Source organism: Miniopterus natalensis, chromosome 8 (genome assembly GCF_054644295.1).
Source record: "Miniopterus natalensis isolate mMinNat1 chromosome 8, mMinNat1.hap1, whole genome shotgun sequence".
NCBI lineage: Eukaryota > Metazoa > Chordata > Mammalia > Chiroptera > Miniopteridae > Miniopterus > Miniopterus natalensis.
Window position 1 is genome coordinate 49858013 of NC_142088.1, and position 19841 is coordinate 49877853.

General features: G+C 43.4%; 1 protein-coding gene across 2 annotated transcripts in view; it reads left to right on the forward strand.

Moving 5' to 3' along the window:
- The first annotated feature begins 6276 nt into the window (after positions 1 to 6276).
- Positions 6277 to 19841, forward strand: part of LOC107545442 (lymphocyte antigen 75) — a 116582-nt gene continuing 103017 nt past the window's right edge. Inside the window, exons 1-3 of one of the 2 annotated variants that reach the window (XM_087819818.1) lie at positions 6277 to 6361; positions 12147 to 12518; positions 18463 to 18633. In XM_087819818.1, coding sequence (XP_087675944.1) covers positions 6277 to 6361; positions 12147 to 12518; positions 18463 to 18633 — 628 coding nt within the window. Of the gene's footprint in view, positions 6371 to 12146; positions 12519 to 18462; positions 18634 to 19841 lie in introns of both variants that reach the window. The other variant, XM_087819819.1, reaches the window with a different exon arrangement.

Consider the following 19841-nt stretch of genomic DNA (forward strand, 5'->3'; position numbering starts at 1 on the left):
TTCTGTCAAGAACAAATTGAATCTGAGTCTCATAAAGTCTCCACTAATTTATAGGAAACATAAGGGATATGGAATTGTTACACAGTGATGCAAAATCCAGACTGGGGGAAATTCTACAAATGAGCCAACTTTTTCTCAGACAACTACAAGGGAAAGAGAATAAAAAGACAGGGTGTCTAGAGATTAAAAGATACTTAAGAGACATGTCAACCAGTGTCAATGTAAAAACCTTACTTGAATTCTGAGTGAAACACCGCAAAACCAAAACAAGAACATCTATAACATAATTGGGGAAATGGACACACCAATTAGAAATACTATAAATTAAGGAAATACTATAAATGTTTTTAGGTGAGATAACGTACAGGGGAGGGCAAAAGCAGGTTTACAGTTATTCATATGGAAAATAATACAATAATTAATAAATAATAATACAAGAATAAACTGTGTTTTGTGTATGCACAACTGTAAACCTACGTTTCCCCACCACTGTACTGTGGTCAGTCTTTCATGAGATCCTATCTTTTAGAGATGCATACTGACATACTTACAAATGAAATATTTGACACCTGAGATTTGAATTAAAATAATCTGTGAGGAGTAGAGAGTGGGTTGGAGTAAAGGTGAAACAAAACTGGTCATATGTTGATAACAGTTGAAGGAGAGTGATGGGAACAGCAAGTTCATTACACTATTGTCTCTACTTTGGGTGCAGTTTCTGTAATCTATAGTAAAAAGTTAAAAATAAAAACAAAATGTTTAAAACATACTCAGAGTCTCTATTCCTGTGATTCATGGAGAGGGAGAGATGAAAACTACTAGAGAGGAAGGAATATCAATGAGAGCAGTTATGTTAAGAAAAGGGGGCCTGTTTTTCCTCCAACACTGAGAAAAAGATAAATTTACAGAGAGAAAAACAGAGACGCAGTGAACACACATCAGGTGGCCTCCAGCCAGTCAGCAAAGAGGCACCTTCCTCTCCCTGGAGGAAGCCCCTGGGGAGAGGCAACTGGGACTTGAAGAGGAAAAGGTCTGGACTGTGGAGATACTACTAGTCAGTTGACAAAAGGCAAATAAATAGTGAAATAGGTAAATACAGTATGTCATAGTGGTATACCTCTCAGTAGTAAAAATTTCTTCATAGGATTCTCACTGTCACACTTTGTAAATGTTTCTAAAACTCAGTAAGCCAGCATTCTCATCTTTATTCTTAACTAACAGGTTAGGTGGTCCTGAACTTTGGCCCTGCGTTACAAGTCAGCTTTGATATAGGGTTATGTCACACTCTAATTTCCAAAGCTGGAAAAACTTCTCTATCTTCTGCTAACGTTGGGAAAATAATTGTTCTAGAGTGTAAACCTGATCAGTTTCCCTGAGGAGCAAGGACTCCTGGGCTTTGGTTATTTATCATTCGAACTGTTGTTTTCTTGAAACAGATTTTGGCGATGGATTTAGTTAATCTGAAAAAAGAGCCTCTGACGACATGAGTCAAAAGCCAAACACATCACTCCAGGTCCTGCCTCTTTGCCAAAACATGGTGAACATGTGTTCCTGCTCAAGTAAAAAAACTTACACCTTTATCACATTTCCCACCTCCAGAAAGTCACCCGTATCACTATTATTTCCTTATTCCCTAAATATGCACTTTTGATGAAAATGTTTCCTAGAGAGTTCCCACCATACTTGAGAAATTGAACTCCTTCCAAAAGTACCTTATTGACCTTTGCAACACACTCCTACCCACTACACAACTCTTACCAACACCGGCATCCTCTTGACCTGTGACCCACCCTGGCATCATCCCTCATGCCCAGATTTCACCACTGCTCCCAGTCAGAAACAGGTAGCTAACCCTGAGGTGCGCCTGTTGATGCTTTTGTACTCTTCTCATGAATCTCAAGGGTCTACATCTAACCCTTCTAATGTGTCTCATAGCCACAGTGGTCACTCTGAGCCTCGTTTGCCTTGTCTGTAAAGCGAGGAAGCAGATAATGGATCCAGTTACAGAGTGCATTCCTCCAGCTCTGTAATTCCACAGTTCCTTGGCAACTGTACATGAGATTAAGTTGAGTTAGTGAATAAATCTACCCCGTGGCTCCTTGTCCAGTCTCTTGGGTCAATGTTCTATAGACATCCTGGCGGAACATTTCCTTGTCTGAGAATTCTACAGTTTAAAAGCTGTGGAGAAAGTTCTGTTTAACAAGATGAGCCGCTTAATTTGGGGGAGGGTTGTTGTTATTTAGGTGGATGAATTACAACCTTATATTTGCCTTTGGGGGTCTATGTTCATGACTATAGTCCTCATTAGTTATGACCAGGAATAAATGCAGATCTTTATTATCACAGTGTAGTGGGAATTGTTTAAAATTTATTCTTAGACCAAGCCCTTGCCTGGGCCTCCTGGGTAATTGTTACTACACCTGGGCCATCTGTGGGCATCATCAAAATGGCAGTTTAAATGCACCCCACACTGGCTCTTCTTATACCACAACTCCCCATGAGTTGAATATAATTCCATTTATAGTTTTTTTTGTTCATAGCTTACTCAATTTTGAATGCTATCTCAGGTACAATTTTTTTGGTATGTTGAATCAATATCACCAAGGTCCAGTAAAGAGAACAAAACCCATGCTAGATAATTCAACAGAAAAAATTTAACATAGGGAAATAGCAAGTTACAGAGGCGTTGTAAGAGCTAAAAATAAGTGCTAATGAGGCTACCCAAAATGTAACAACTACAAGAAGCTACTACTTCCCAGGGGGCTTGAGGGACAGAGAAGAGATGGTATTATCTGAATAGCAGCCAGAACTACCCTGTGGGGCCTAGAACCTTGGGAAAGGAACCATTCAGAAGGAGCTGGAAACTTGGCAGGAATTGTATGGTGGGAACTGAACCACAAAGGGTGAAGCTTCCAGGTAGGAGCTGGAACCACAGAAGAGACACAGCCACTGCTTGACATACTCCCAAAGCAGAGAAGAGAGAAACACTTTGGGTTCTCCCCTTCCCAAACTTCCATCTCCTGCAAGGAATTTCCATTGGCTGAACCTAACCAGAAGGTAGTAGGTGAGGGAGCCTGGGAAATGCAGAGTAGCTCCTTGGGATTCAAAGCAAAGAAGGGCAGGGAATGGATCTAAGAGAAAAGAGGCAAATAACCTGTACAAGAATTGGAAAAGGAAATAAAAATAAACAATAAACATTGAGAAGTATGGTCAACCTCATTAGTGATCAGGGAAATGCAATTTGAAACCAAAATGAGATACCATTTTACCCCGCACCAAAATTTTAAAATGCCAAATGTTGATGAAAATGTTCAGCAGTGTGAATGCTTGTCTACACCACTAGGAATGCAAACTGGAACGCACATTGGCGTTGTCTAGTAATGTTGATGCTAAACATACCTGATGCTCCAGGAACTCCAACATTTCTAAGAACATACCCTCAGGAACATTTAGCAGTGTGCACCAGGAGACGTGAACAAAAATGGTCACAGAGGCATTGCTGAGGACAGCAACCACCCAGCTGGAACCGACCCAAATGTCCACCAACAAGAGAATAAATAAAGTGTGCTTTATTCTTATAATGGAATATCACGTAAAAATGAACGAACTATAGGAACACACACCAACACAAATGGATGTCATAGGCATGATCTGGAGCTAAAAAGGTAAGTGGCAAAAAACAACAAGTTGAAATGATTCTATTTCCGTAAAATTCAAAAATATGCAAATTATATGTACTGTGTAAGGAATGAATCATATATGGGAAAACTGTAAAGAAAAGAATGATAGCCCACCCCGTGTGGCACAGTGGTTGAGCGTCAACCCATGTACCAAGAGATTGCTGATTCAATTCCCAGTCAGGGCACATGCCCAGGTGGTGGGCTCAATCCCCACTAGGGGGCATGCAGGGGGCAGCCGATCCATGTTTCTCTCTCATCGATGTTTCTATCTCTTTCTCCCTCTCCCTTCCTCTCTCTCTCAAAAAAAAAAAAAAAAAAAAAAATCAATAAAAAACATATATTTTTTAAAAAGAATGATAAGAAATTCAGAGGAGTGCTTCCTTCTGTGTAGGGACCACTGTGTAAGGTACATATGATCAGGAAGAGTCTTACAGGCATAGCTACTCTGTTTTAGATATATTTTATAATTAAAAACATGACTTTAGAGGTCCTAAAAACTCATTTTCCTTCTCCCTAATTGTAACCGAGAAAAAAATAATAGTTAACACTCTCACACATTCATGCAAATTCCATAAATTAGGTTTCCATCTTGGTATCTTCACTTATGGCTATTGACCTTGGCCAAGTTATATTTCCTGTTTGTCTTGTCTGTATTTGTAAAATGAGGATAATAGTAGTACCTTCATAACATGATTGTTAGATAGGAGAGCACATGGGAAATGCTCAGCACAGTGGCCAGGCACCCAGTGGGTGGCCGATATCTGTTATTTTGCTCACACCATTGCCACAGCTTGGAGTTTCTTCCCCATCACTTCTATCTACTGAATGTTATTCATTCAAGGATTTGAGAAAATCAAAGGTGCCATGTTCCAAAAAGTGTTTAGAAAGGTTCATTTGCCTGAGAGGATAACAACTGTGTGCAGTGAGGTCAGTTGAGAAACTATTGCAATATAATGTAAGCAGGAACTTATATGTCCTAGCTAGGTTAAGGCAGGGGCTCTTAGAATTCATAAAGTAACGTTTATTGAGAGCTTACTCTGGGGCAGGCCTGGCACTCAGTGCTCACCACATGCTAATAAAGATGAGGCTGATGCCTTCAAGGAGCTTCAGGCTGGGCAGGATCAGAAAGGCAAGCAGCGATAGATGCAGAGGAATCAGAGTGGTAGCAGGGTCTCTTACTCAGAACTTTCCACTGCCCATTCCCTAGAGAATCAAGTCAAAGTCTTTACATCATATTTAAGGCACTTCAAAAAACAGGCACAACTCACCTTTCTGCTTAGAGCCCCACCACAACTACTTTCAACACCCACACACACATGTTCCCCACAGAGTAGCCACAATGAACTTAATTAACTGTCTTCCAACAGAGCATTACATTTTCCCACCAGCTGTGCCTGGCCAAACTCCTACCCATTCTTCAAGGCCCAACTGAGAAGTTTCCTTCCTTGAAGCCTGTCCAGTCTCCCCCTCCATTCAGCCCTGAGTTACTGCGTGTGTGCCTCAGTCTTCCCCAGTACTCAGCAAGCTGAGACAGGGATGTTGTCTTTTTTAACTTATCCTGGGAGGGGCCCAGCTCCTGTGATGGCAAGAGCTCAATGTTTCTACCTAACTGAAAGGTGGGAGCCTGGAGGGAGAACAGAGCCAAGGTAGGTTTGGAGCCATCAGCAAAGCCTTGGCAGCTGGAATCAGGAAAGACAACCTTGACATTCACCTCTTGGTGGAAGAATTCACTTTTGCCGGGCAGGGATGGAAGCCATCCTGAGAACATACCAGGTGCTCAGTAAACATGGGGTTTAAAAATATAGACCGTCATTTCCAGGCAACTCAAGTCCCCTTATTCATAATCATAACAGGGAGAGGATGACTCTTACTCTCACAGTTGCCTGTTGTGGACGCAGACTTCCACACTTCTAATGGATTATCATTAGTTATTATCAAAAAATTTTTTTAAAGAGCTTACTTGCAAAGATCAAATAGTTATAAAGTCTAAATCATCCTTGGAAGTGTTGTAAGGTCACTCGAATAGCCTTTGCTTTTAATTCTTTAACGACTGCGGGTCAACTGTAGCGTGAATTACCCACCTTACCTTTGTTTGCTCTATCAAAATACGCAAAACGTTGCCAAGGACGGCTGAATTATGTGACCTGACCACAGCTGCGTCAAGACGCATGCACATTTCCTCCTCGAGAGAACCGGAGGATGCGGTGACTTTCCAGCCCATCTGTGGCCGGAGCGTCGGCGCAGAACAAGGTCCTAAATTCACAGCACCCACCCAGCCGGGTGGCGTTTCCCGGGCTTGACCCGTAAGAGGCGGGCCCGGGACCCCCAGCGCGCGGGGCTCTGCGGGGCTCAGCTTCCCGCCTCCCCGGGGGTGCGGCCCGCAGCAGGTGGGCAGAGCTCCCCGCGCGTCACCTTCCCGCCCCGCCCGCCCCGCCGGGCCAGGGAACCCAAGACCCGGTGATCTGATTGGCTGAGGGCAGCGGGGCGGGGGCGGGGCGCCCCGGAGCCTAGGGGCCAGGGCGCGGGTGGGGCGAGGTTGGGCGCACCCGAAGGGCCGGTGCCACCTGCGCCGCGGGACCCACAGGGCGGGCTCAGGATGGGGACCCGCCGGGACGCCGCTCGCCTGGCGGCCGGGCTCCTCGTGCTGCTCCTCCAGGGCTTCGCGCGGGCGGAGCCCTTCGGCCACGCAGGTAACCGGGGTCGCGCGCCCGCCGCCGCCTGGGGGCCTGGACGCGGCGGGTCTGCCGCCTTCCGTCGGTTCGGGCTCGGGCTGAGTTCCAGGGTCACGTCCTCTCTGTGTTGCCCGGGGGTTTGGAGCCGGACAAGTGAGCCGGAGAGGTCTGGGGAGAAGGGGCTCCGCTGCCCTCGGTGGAGGCGGGTGGGGGTGGGGGGTCCAGGGGGTGGCGGGGTGGGGCGCGGGAGGCAGGGCCTTTCCGAGGCCGAGGGCCAGGACCCCAGGGTGGGGGGCGCGCCGAGTCCTTTCTGGGCCCTCCCCGCCCTGCCCCCTCCCCGTCCCCTCTCCTCCAGCTTGCCTCTCAGTACGCCCCGCGCCCCGTCCCGCCGGCCTCGCCCCTCCTTCCCCCTGGGTCACTTTTGCAACTTAGTGTCCAGAGGCGCTTTCCACCGACAGCACGCGGGACGAGTAACGATGCCCCGACTTCGCTGTGCCCGCGGATGCTCGTGAATGAAGTCGGGTTAAGCCCGTCTTCTGAAGTGAGCCTGATCATGACTGTTATGGTGTCTGGAGCACCGGCCCTTTTTTTCTAACTGGTTTATCACCTGCAAACGATCGCCTCGGTCGTGATCGCAGGATCGTGGGAGGCAGGCCGTGGGAGAGCAGGTCGCCCCCCTGCGATTTCCTGCCCGTCACCGCGGAAGCGGGACCGGGAACCGCCGCCCTCGGCTGATGCTCTGGGTGGTGCCAGCCTCGCCGCCCCCCGGGCAGCGCCGGGAGATCGCTTTTACTTTCTCTTTTTGCCTTGGCAAAGTTGCGTCTTGAAGACTTTCTTTCTTGGCACTGTGGGCAACGTGCAGTCAGTAGGCAGCCCTCGCCCGCCGCTCGTTATCTTTGCTGCAGGAGGAAGTGGAATGGTCTAGGGGGTTTTTGAAAAACTTCACATGGCTTGTGGCTCCGGTTTTCTTTGGAGTGACAGACACTAAGTTACTCTCTGAGTTAGACTTTTTTCAGTGTTGGGAAGCGGTTTCTCAGAGTGTCAGCGGCGTCACCCTGTCATGACCTTGCTCTGAGTCACACTTCTCCAATCTTTTTTGACCCTCTGTATTGGAAACTACCTAATTCCTTTATTGCTGCGAGAATTCCACTCTGTCTGCCCCACACTCCAGGGAGAAAATGTCTACTGCAGCCAACTAACCTATAGTCGAACACACTAACCTTTCGATCACTACACTCTTGGTTTCCATCTGCATCTATGGTAGCCTTATCTGTTTTGTCTCCCTCCCAGAATTCAAGATTTGCTGAATTTTTGCAGTCTCTACAATCCCTCGCCTTTCTCATCAACCCAAAGCAAACAGCAAAGGGTTAACTCCATTCTCCCTGCACTAGGTCCTCATATTTGTTTTCCTGCAGCCTTTCTCCCTCATAGCAGCTGCTCTGACCAAATCTGTGGTCCTATTAAAGAAAGCACTGGACACCCTCGCCGCTGGTTAGAGCATGGGCCACAGACTGAAGGGTCCCAGGTTTGATTCCGGTCAAGGGCATGTACCATGGTTGCAGGTTCAATTTGGGGCACACACAGGAGGCAACCAATCTGTGTGTCTCTCTCACATCGATATTTCTCTCTCTCTCCCTCTCTCTCTATCTCTCTTCCTCCCACTCTCTCTGAAAAAGCAAAGGAAAAAATATTCTCAGGTGAGAATTAAAAATTAAAAAAAAAGAAAAGAAAACACTGGAATTTTTGAAACCCCAGCCATCTGGGTAGCTTGTTTGGCAGTTTTTCAGCTTCATGATGCTGGTAATGGCATGCATCTCATCACATGTACGCGGCTAGGTTTGTGCAGGTGGTCTTGGTTGCTCAGATGCTGGAGGAGTACCTCTGTGTTCTTGGGGAAATGCCAGGTGCCTAGTTTGCTTTTTTGCCTCATTGGAGAGCTAACAACTTGAAGTAAACCAATCCTTCAGGAACTCAGCAGCCCACACCACTCGATCTGAACTCCATGACTTTCTGACCTAATAGACTGCCATGGACCCAACAGTCACTTCAGCACCTGTTTTTGAGCGGGCAAACCCAGACTTACTGTCTCCTGCTGCACCTGTACAGTCTGCACACATGGTAGTGACTCCACAAAACGCTCAACAGTGTGGGCTGTGGAAGTTCCTCTGAAATTAAAAGTGCTGCAGTCTTCACCCTTCTGGCCCTCCCAGGTATCTCCCTCTTCATGTGTCTGTGGTTAAAAAATGATGTCCAGCTTCTCTTTGGAATGTTCAAAGCTCTTTGGTTTAGGACTTGTAAGAAATTACTTAATGATCAGACAATAAGAGATAATTTTCCTTAGGTGGATGTGGAAATACTAAAAATTCATTGTCAATTTATGATGTTACTTAGCCATTTTCTCTCAAACATCACTAGAATGTTTATGTAAAATGAAGCATACAAAAAGGGTTATGAGGGGGGATGAGGCTTCTTCTATCAACCTCTACCTTTTAGACTTGTCCCAATATTATATTTGGAAATAAACATTAAAATTCCATTTAGGACCAGTGTAAAATTGTTAAGTGAACAAGATGCAATATTAAGCTATTAATAAAGGATCTTTTTTTATAAATTGCTGTAGCTAGAAACAGAGGTGTTGCAATTAAGTAAGAAGCTTGGCAACTCCTCTTTAACATAGCGACTGCATGCTACTGTCATCTCTCTTGTGGTCTTTCAGGCTTCCCACAAGCTTATCGAGTCCCAGGATCTCAGAAGTAAAACATAGTAAATGGAAAAGGGTACATATTTTTTCTCTTCCAAAGAGTATTTATAAAGCAGCAGTATCACCCAAGTGCACATGCTCAAAACAAATGCAATTAGAACGACCTAAAATGCTGCTAACATGAATATGACATAGTAAAGTTGTGGACATCTGTTCAAGAACAATATGCAGTGTGCACCCCTATGCTCACTGCAGCTTTATTTACTATAGTCAAGATTTGGAAGCTGCCCTAGTGCCCATCAGTAGATGAGTGGATAAAAAAGCTGTGGTACATTTACACATGGAATACTACTCAGCCATAAAAAAGAAGTAAACCTTACCTTTTGCAACACCATGGATGGACCTGGAGAGTATTATGCTAAGTGAAATAAGTAAGTCAGAGAAAGACAAGTACCATATGATTTCACTAATATGTGGGATCTGATGAACAAAATAAACAAACAAAATAGAAACAGACTCATAGATACAGAAAACAGACTGACAGCTGTCAGAGGGGAGAGGAGTTGGAAGCTAGGTGGAAAAGGTGAAAGGGTTAAGCAAAAAAAAAACACCTCATTAACACAGATAATAAATAATACAGTGATTACAAGAGGTAAAGAGGGTTGGGGGAGGCAGAAGGGGGTAAAGGGTGGATAAATGGTGATGGAAGGAGACTTGACTTTGGATGCTGATCACACAATACAACATACAGATGATGTGCTATAGAACTGTACACTTGAAATCTAAATAATTTTATTAACCAATGTCACCCCAATAAATTCAATAAAAAATTTTTTAAAAGGAGCAATATGCAGTGAACTTAGCAAAAACCAACAAAACCTGCAAGACTAGGAAAACTGTTATCCTCTGGAAGCATATGATGTTAGAATTATAAGTGGCTTAGATATCTTATGCTCCACCACTTTCATCTTAAGTTTGGAGATATGAAGACCCTGGGGAGATTAAGTGACTTCCCTGAGGTCTCCCAGCTAACTGGTAGCAGAGATAAGCCTTTAATCTAGGATCCCTAATTCCTTATTCCACTGCCACTGTACTAAGAGCCATAGCTAATCCTTTGGATTCTGCAAAGGCAACCTGAAAAATCTAGATCTCCAAACCGCAAAGGTAGGCAAAGTTGCTGCTTGCCCAGTTCACCTGTTTAGGGGTAAGGGGCATAGAGCTGAGTGGCCAGGAAAGAGAGGAGTAAGGCTACAGCAGAGAGGAAGTTTGCAGCAAGAGTGGCAGCCACCCATTTTCTGTAGGAGCCGACTTCTTTTTTCCTGCAGAAATCCCTGGTACCTAGGAACACAAGGTTTATTTTGGAGAGGTGAGAGAAAATAGTTTGAGAAAGAGGTACGTCCCAGGGTTGACCAGCTGTTGGATATATGGGAGAACATTAGAGAACATGTGAGCAATAATCTTCTATGATAGTACTTTTGTTGTTGTTGTTGACTGTCTTCCCAAACTGCTTCCACAAAGTAGTCAGTGGCAGAGTGATGTCAAGGGAGAAAGAGTGAGGGAGGGAAGCTGCTATGCCAAACACAGATCACTGCCACCCTATGTGATGTTTTAAAATACAGATTTGAAAGCAGAAATAACAAAGTTTTAAGGGATTTTGTTCCTGTCGTTTCTCTTGTCACTGCTTTTGCTACTGCTATTTAAAACAAGAAGTTTTGTCCAAAGTTCAAACTGGAGTTGGAGTTAATTTTATAGTTGTTATTTACATAGTTAAATTTCCCCTCAAGTCGTTGGTATGAAAATTTTTAACTCTGAAAGCCTGTGAGTTATTATTATTATTAGAGAAGGTGTTTAGTGTTAGTCAAACCAGTGATTGTGAAACTGCCATAAAAATGCAAGTGCCTTTTGGGAACTAAAATTGTACAGGTCCTTCTGCTGAATACTTTGATTCATTGATCATGATTATTTAAGTTTGTCTGAAATGTTTCAGCTTTACTTTCATCAACATGAAGTGCTTGCTTATAACTTCAAAATTTTTTCTATGTAAAATCACTGACTAAATTGTTCAGTTGTAGTTTGTTGTAACAGATGTGAATCTTGCCCAACAGACAGCTATGCAAGCAACAACACATTACTTTATTTTCATAATATCACATTAAATTTTATTCTGAGGTCCCATTACACAGGTTAACAGAACTTCAGTTTCAGTCATTACTGACATCCTCCCCAGCTCATGCAAAACTTTCAGGGAAACATTCAGGGAGGTTCCTCCTTTTAGCCTTCACTGGTTACTTCTGAGTTTTCTGTTCTTACTTACTGGGTCTTGAATCCTGTGGCTCAGGTGATTGCTGGAGCTTAGAGTTGGGCTCCCTGGGTGATCCACACAGTAAGCCTCCTACCTTCAGCCCCTGCCCAGGGGTTTCCCTTCACCTTCCTGGAGGTGCTACAGTGGAGTTGGCCACAGATTCCCCCCTGCACTCAGGACCCAGACCTTCACTTCCTCTCAACCCTCAGACGTCTCCCCGTCTTCTCTGAGACACGTCTATGTCAGGTAATTACCCTGCCATAGTAAAGTGTGAGCAAGACAGAACTGTGGTCCTGAATAGACTCCGGGTGTTTTTCATTGACTACAGACCACCAGTCTAAAGGAGATGAAAACAAAGGAATTTCTTTATCTTGTTAAACAAAGGGGGAGAACCGTTTCATGGAATAGCAATAACAAATATTCGTACTATTCTAAGTGTTTTGCGTGTATGAGCTCATCTTATCCTCACATCTACTGTATAAAGTACTGTTTTACAAAGGAAGAAACTGAGGTACAGCAGTTAAGTAACTTGCCCGGATCATATGGCTAGCAAGTAGCCGAGGCAGACTGTAAACCCAAGCCAACGGGCTCCAGAGCCCAGGCTCATGCCCCACTGTGCTGCCTCGCTGGCCGCTGCTGGCCTCTGACCTTGTGGTACATTACAGTTTACACAGCGTGGGGGGTAGGAACAGTCCCACAGTGCTCACCCTCTTCCCAGCCGGCAGGGGCCAAGGCATATTAGCCACATAATTCAGAATCCTGAAGTGCCTTCTTTGACTGTCTTGACTCAGGTAACGATCCATTCACCATCGTCAATGAAAACACAGGCCAGTGCATCAAGCCAGTGAGCGACTGGATAGTAGCCACGGATTGTGACAAAACCGAGGGCCTGTTGTGGAAGTGGGTGTCAAAGCATAAGCTCTTTCATTTGCAATCCCAGAAGTGCCTTGGCCTCAATATCACCAAACCCACGGATTCCTTGAAAATGTTCAGATGTGACGCCAGTGTCATTCTGTGGTGGAAATGCGAGCAGCACTCCCTGTACGGAGCTGCCCAGTCCAAGCTGGCTCTGAAGGATGGACACGCCATAGCAAGTACAAATTCATCTGACAGGTGGAGGAAAGGAGGCTCCGGGGAAAGCCTCTGCGACCAGCCTTACCATGGTAAGTACTGGAGAGGGACTTTGACTCATTTGCTGCTGTGTTTGTTAAATGTGACATTAAACATTCACAACTGACCACAGAGCTGTACACAGGCAAGGGCAGTGAGCTAGGCTTCAGTTCCAGGCACTGGGCAGTCACTCTGAACTCTCCCCGGGGGGTCGGTGCTGGGAAAGGTACAGGCCTTGTGAGGTCACACAGCCATTCTGTGGCACCCTGGAATTGAAAATATCCCTGATGACTGAGCACATGTTTACAAACTTTTTATGATTACATCCTGAACTCCAGTGTAAAGAAAAAGTTAGGGTGATGGGAAACCCATTGTACAGGATAAAAGTCAAATGATGTAGTCAAGTCGAACCTATTCTAAGTTACAGAAGAAAAAGAAAGAAAAAGGAAATCTATTTTTTCTTATCTGTAGATTTTGATGTAATGGAAAAGTTTAAGAGCCTCATGTGGGTTCCTGTACTTATTTTATTTTTGCTGTGGCTCTTACACTTTGATAGTAGACTTTTTCTCAGTTGCTTCCAAAAATGAGTACATGATCCTTGCCCTTGGGGAGTTGATTGTGAATTTTGTTCTGAGTCTAGAGACTGGAAGATAAGGAATTTCCAAGTTTAAAGAGAACGAGTAGGTTTCTTTTTAAAACCTAAATGTAAATAGCTCTCACGCAAGCAAATCTTTTTTCAGTATGTTGCTCTAAAATTACATCAGATGTTGATATATATATATATATATTTTTTTTTTTTTTAATTATCTTATGTCTTAACTAGTATCTGACCTTTGCTCTTCTGTGTGAACTTACACAGCTTTACAGAGATGTTTTTTCTCTTCTTTTGAAGCTCATTTAAGCACACACAATTTGGCCTCCACACGAGGTTCTGTCCTGAGGGAACCCCTTTCTATTTTCTAGTGCAGATGCAGCTGCCTCTGAGATGTCTGGTTCTACTGTTATGGGGACATATGAGAGAATTTAGGGTTTTCTTTTCTTCAGTCCTCAACCCTAGAGTAGTTGAACAGGCCTGTTTCTGCTAGCCAGCTTCCTCTGTACCTTAGAAAGCAACTGCTTTCTGGATGCCACTTGATGGCAAGTTTAAATGTTGTGCTGTAAAGCCTTTCTCCAACTTGGCTGCTGAGAGAAAACAGGGAACCAAACAAAATGGCTTTTGAACTGGATTTGATTTGTTCCATTGTATTTGCTCAAGGATCAGAAAGCATCATTTTCTTGGCAGGGCTCTTTCTGTCTCTTGCCCCTAATTCTTTCTAGGGATATATTTGTAACTGTAAGTTACTTCAGCCCCCAAAATGTCTAACAGGTTTTCTTCATAATCCTATGTGTTTTATTTCATGCATTTATAATATTCTGAGAGGGGGCCCCGCTGCCAAAGTGATTGGTGTCCCCAAAAAGGTTAAGAACCCATCTAGGTCACCACCCCAGAGAGAGTCAAACAGGCATAAAGTGTTTCTTGACCTTACCAAATATAGTATTTGGAACACTGATGAATCTCAGAGGGGAGGGGGGCAAGAAGAAATTAACCAAAGAACTTATACTCATATATGCATAACTGATGGACATGACAATAGTGCAGTGAAGGTTGGTGTGGGGCAGGGTGGAGGGGGTCAAAGCAAGGGAAAAAGGAGGGACATCTGTAATACTTTCAACAATAAAAATAAATTTTTTGAAAAAGAAATAAGAAATTTAGAAATTTCTAAATGTAGTTCTGACTTGTCAACACATACCTCAGGATTTAATTTGCGCAGAGGTCAGGACCAAATCTGCCTCCTCTTTTTCCATTCCTCTCCTGGTGAGCGGTTCCTTCCAAGTCGCATATGTCAGAAATCTGTAAGTCTCCCTAGAGTTGTCCTCATTTCCTCTCCCACCATTCAAATTTAATCCAATATTAAGTCCTTGCAATTTTACTCTTTTAAATTTATGTAGTCCCTCATTGTTCTCAGGTTGGAAACTGCTGTCTTAAGTCAGGGACTTTCTCTAGGACTGCTCCCTCAGACTCCTCATATTGGTTCCTGTCCCTCTTCTTATCTAACTTTATAGAGGAAAGAAAGATAAGATACCTAAATTGCAACAAAGTGAAGTCCAAAGTTACCAAGCTTGTTACAGCAAAGCTGCAGCTCAAAACCAGGATCTTGTTCCCCAAATATAGCTGCTTTATTTCTCCCTTGGCTTTTGCTGTATAAATTATTTTACTTCTAATATAAGAACATTTGTCACTGTGTCCTTGGTTGCCTCTCTTGCCAACCCCCATCCTGTGTGAGTCATGTCCATCAGAGAAAACTTTATTTTTTAAAAATTTATCTTTATTGATGAAAGTATTACAAATGTCTCCTTTTTCCCCCTATTGAGCCCCTCTACCCTGCCCCCAACCCCTCCCCAAGCCTTCATCGAATTATTGTCTGTGTCCATGGGTTATGCATATGTGCATATCAGTTCTTTGGTTAATCTTTTTTTTTTTTTTTTTTTTTTTTAAATATATCTTTATTGATTTCAGAGAAAGGAAAGGAGAGGGAAAGAGAGACAGAAACATCAATGATGAGAGAGTCATTGATCAAGCCCACAACCGGGCATGTGCCCAGACCAGGAATCGAACCCCAATCGCCTGGATCCTAAGTCAGTGCTCAACCGCTGAGCCACGCTTGGCCGGGCTCTTTGGTTAATCTTTTCCTGCCCCCAACCCTCTTCCCTCTGAAATATATCAGTCTGCTGCATGCTTCAATGTCTCTGGGGAAAAAACTTTAGTTATATACATTTTATGAATAAACTGCTTTGGCTACCATCCAGATATGCGTTTACGTCATTAAGATATCATGGCCTTGCTAGCACTCTTCAAATGGTGAACTATGCAGAGGAAATGGGCTGTTATTGGAGCCGCGGTTGTAGAGCTCTCTGAATTTTGAGCAGCTCTTAAAAGCCTGTCAACTTCTTTTAACCATTGAAGATATTTTGTCTAACAGTAGCAAAAATTTTTATATTAGTTTTCCATGTAAGTGCCTCATCTTTTTAAAGACTGCTATCCCCATAAATCCACATTTGCAGAGAAGATTCTTCCCAGAAAGGCCTGTTTCTCTAAAGAAACCCATGGGATTTAAGAGGTCCAGAAGCAGCGAAGAAATGTGTGAGAATAAAACTCTTGGTGAATAGTTAGCGTAACTTAGCTGCTGCTGTTGTGGTGGTTATATGCTTGTTCTGCAGAACATATTGTGAGTAGGAGAGCTTTTTAATGGGACCCCAGCTTTGAGCTATGAAACATAACTTGAAACCTGAGAAGGCAGCCATAGCTGTCACAAGTTGTCCTTATATGTCAGGGACTCTAATCAAAGAGCCTGTTCCTGTCATTTACAACTGAGTGACTGACTGATTCGTTTAACTACTCTGCAAATGGGAATTTCACAAACAGGTGTAATACTGACTTCAGGGGCTTATGGTAAAAAGCAAGTGAAAGAAATGTGTGTGAAAGCACTTTGTATGAGAAACACAGCATTTAGAAAAATAACCTGATGTTTCTATAAGTAATAGTCACTGTGCACAGGGACTCTCCTGTTAAGTGTTGTAATACGGGAAGAGAAAGTGGTCATGAGATCTTGGGAGTTTGGGTATGGTTAAAAACAAAACTTGGGTAATAAGCAGGATCCTTATAAAATATAAGGACAAATTACTCTCTTTAACAGAAATACCCTGTTCATAACCATTTATATGTCAGAGGAAAACAAAACCAATGTTCCTTAAAAGATTTTTTGCAAATAAAAACATTTAAATTATTCTTACCTTTTGCTGTATTGCTGCTTAATATTAAGTTAAGTCTTACTGCTACCAGATGTGGTTGGTCCCACAACAGGTATGCTTTGGACCTGCAGATAGTGTGTGGGTTCTTGACTTTGTGCAAGAAAGATTTCACAACACAAGTCCAGGTGTTTTTGAGAGTATGTTTATTAAAGCTGGAGATAGTGAAACAAAAGAAGGTCTTAAGGTAGAAGAAGCAACAGAAGAGAGAAAGTCAGAAAAAGGGGACCTTCAAAACAGGTTCACAGGTTAAGCCCAGGATGAGCTACCACTGCCCACTGCTCCCCTGGTTGCAAGTCTAGTGGGGACCCTTAGAGTTTAGGAGAAAAACAGCAGAGATACAAGGCATGGGTGTGCTCTAGTGAGAGCATGCCATGAGCAGAATATGTTTATTAAAGCTGGGGACAGTGAAACAAAAGAAGGGCTTAAGGTAGAAGAAGCAATCAGAGAGAGAGAAAAAGGGGACCTTGCAGACAGGTTCAGGAAGTCAGTCCGGGATGAGCTGTTGCTGCCCATTGCTCCCCTGGTTGCGAGTCTTGTGGGAACCAATAGAGTTTGAGAGAGAGAGAGCAGACATACAAGGTGTGGGTGTGCTTTAGCAAGAGAGCACGCCAGAGGGTCTTTTGTCTTGAGGCTTCTTATCTTTCTTTAGCTGGTGGAAATCCTAGGGGAGGTCTCAGGAGAGGGTCCTAACAGAATATTTATTAGCTTTTCAGCTGTGTCTTTCAATATGTTGATTCATCAAAAAGTGTGTATATAGGGGTCAGGGTTATATTCTGGTTAGTTTTCTTTTTAAAGAACATTATTGAGAGGGACCAGGACCAAGGCCAGTCTGCCCCTGCATGGCCTGGAATGTATAAACTATTTGCTCCTAAGTGTCCTTGGTTAGGGAAGATAAAACCTTGTTGATTCGATAGCTGTCTGTAAATTGCTCAAATTGTTTGGCCTCGCTTAATTATTCTGTCTCAGTTTATTCCACTTGTCAAGGAATTTCCCTAGCTTCTTACTATCCTTCCACATCACACTGCCGTTAAGTGAACATTTGAGAATAATAAAGGATGTGGAATCAAATACTATCTTAAGTACACTTTTATGCAAACATATGAGACATTCTGAGGGACCCTACTAGCCTGTAAAGGGTGATTGAATCTGGTTCCTATGCTTTACCTAGCCATAATTTAATCTGGTAATGAGCATAGTTTTAAACAAATTACAGATGTGGAAAAAAGTGACCAAAATAGTTATAGGGTTAGCTGTTCTATAAAAACACCTTTCCAAGAGATGTTATTAACATATGTATTGAGCACTTCTTCTAGTATTTCTAGGAATATTTGAAGTTAAAATAATTTTTCGGTTCCTCTCCATGCATGTACCAGGGGAAATTACTAAAAGGGAAAATGCTAGTTCTGCTGCTTCCCTGGTCACCAGCTGGTCCTATGACTGCCCAGTTGAAGCTGTTTTTTCTTTCATAACCTGAACTACCAGGTCCTGCCCCTCTCCAAAAACCCACTCTGAGATCCAGCAGCTCTTCTTCCCACTTCCTTGAAACCCATAGGCTCAATTCTACCACCAGTCTGTGAAGAACAGGGCTGTTTGTCCATCTTTCAAACTCTACAGTAGTTTCCAAAGTCCACACCCACCTTCAGTGATTCCAAGGTATTTTACTGGCCCCACTAAAGAAAAGAAGATAAAGTGTATGTTTAAGTGGCAGGGCACTGCTTCTGGTGAAATACTCTGCTAATCACAGTAGTTAGTTGATCCTCACTTGATCAAGCTATGGTCTTTTAGCTCACCATCGTATCACAATTAATATAAGTTTTGCATGGCTTATCTCATTAAATCCTCATGAACAAACCTATGAGCTAGGTACTATTATTCCTAATTTGCAAATGCAGAAACTGAAGCTCATAGAGGTTGGAGAGCTTGCCCACACCCACACAGTTGGTCAGTGGGGGAGCCAGCATTCAAGTCCAGACCTGAGCAGTCAGCATTTGTGCTCTGAATTTCTACACCACACAGCCTACACAAATACAGTATTCTCATAAGTGAAAACAACCATCTTTCTTTCAGAGCAGTTTTGGAAATTAGTTAGCTGAAGCAGATTATCTGCTTGTTAACTCTTCTTTCCTCTGCTTCCCCCTCAACCCACAGAGATATATACCAGAGATGGAAACTCCTACGGGAGACCTTGTGAATTTCCATTCTTATATGATGGGACCTGGCATCATGAGTGCATCCATGATGGAGATGACAATGGGCCGTGGTGTGCAACCACCTTAAGTTATGATTATGATCAAAAGTGGGGTATCTGCTTAAACCCAGGTATGTATGGGCTAGTAAACGTTGTATATAGAAAGAAAAGGCACATTTCCAAGAGGCAAAAGGGAGAAGGAAGAGTCCAAGATAATTCAGAAATGACTGCAACAGATATTATCCTAGGTAAGGAGTATATATTTGAGGGAAAAGGGAGAATTAATGTGTAGCCGTGAACGTCCTTTCAGAAGTAGGCCAGGAAGAGAACAAAGATAGGATGGCGTCACAGATCACACATGATGAGGGGGTGGTCTTCAGCACAAACACCGCTGGGAGAGAAAGTGGAAGAGGCACGGGCCGTGGGGAAATTGCTGCTGACCTTTAGCAGAGCAGTCTGGAAGACTAGCGGTCATAGAAGCTGGGCTATAATGGACTGAAGCGTGAACAGAAGGGGGGTAAGCCTCTCAAGTTTTATGGAAAAGGAAAAGAGAGAGGGGAGGGGTAGTTCAGAGGGAGATAGGTTGAAGAAACAATTTTAGGATGGTGGACGCTTTAGTGTGTTTATGGCCTGAAGCAAAGGGGGGGGGGGTTCAAAAGAGACATATCCCTGACTCTCTCAAAATTGGTGAATTGTTCCCTCTGCCATTCCTATATATTGATCAGAGCATTTTTTCTAATTGCTTCTTACTTGAAGCAAACAATTCAGGATGTGCGAAAGAACTGACTGTTCCTTAGAGAGAGAGAAAGACCAAAGTAGGAGTTGCATCATTATCAGGTATACAATAGATTTTCTTGCCAACCAGGTAAAAGTAACAGGGGATCATGGTACCAGACATGTGGTAAGTACTCAAGAAATATTTTTAATGGGCAATAGGTTGGAAGAATCTGTAGTAAAGGAAAAGGGAACAGCTCCAGACCTAAGTAATAATACTTAATACTTATAGGGCCCTGCAGGTGTCAGTTACTAGTCTAAGCACTCAACCTGTATTAATTCCTGCAGTCCTCACACAACTCCATTTTACAGGTGAGCAGACTGAGGCACAGGGGAGTTAAATTACTTGCCTAAGGTCACACAGCTAATAAGTTTCAGAACTAAGATTTAAAGCCAGGAAATGCAGCCCTGAAGTCCTTGTCCTAAATAGTTATACTATCCTTCCTTATTCAGCAGCCAACCTAGTGATAGAGCAAAGTTGATCCCTCCTTGAGGGAAGCTGAGCTTCAAAATGCAGTTCTTGACAAAATGCAGAGTCCTGTGTTCCAACAAATAAAGAACTGCG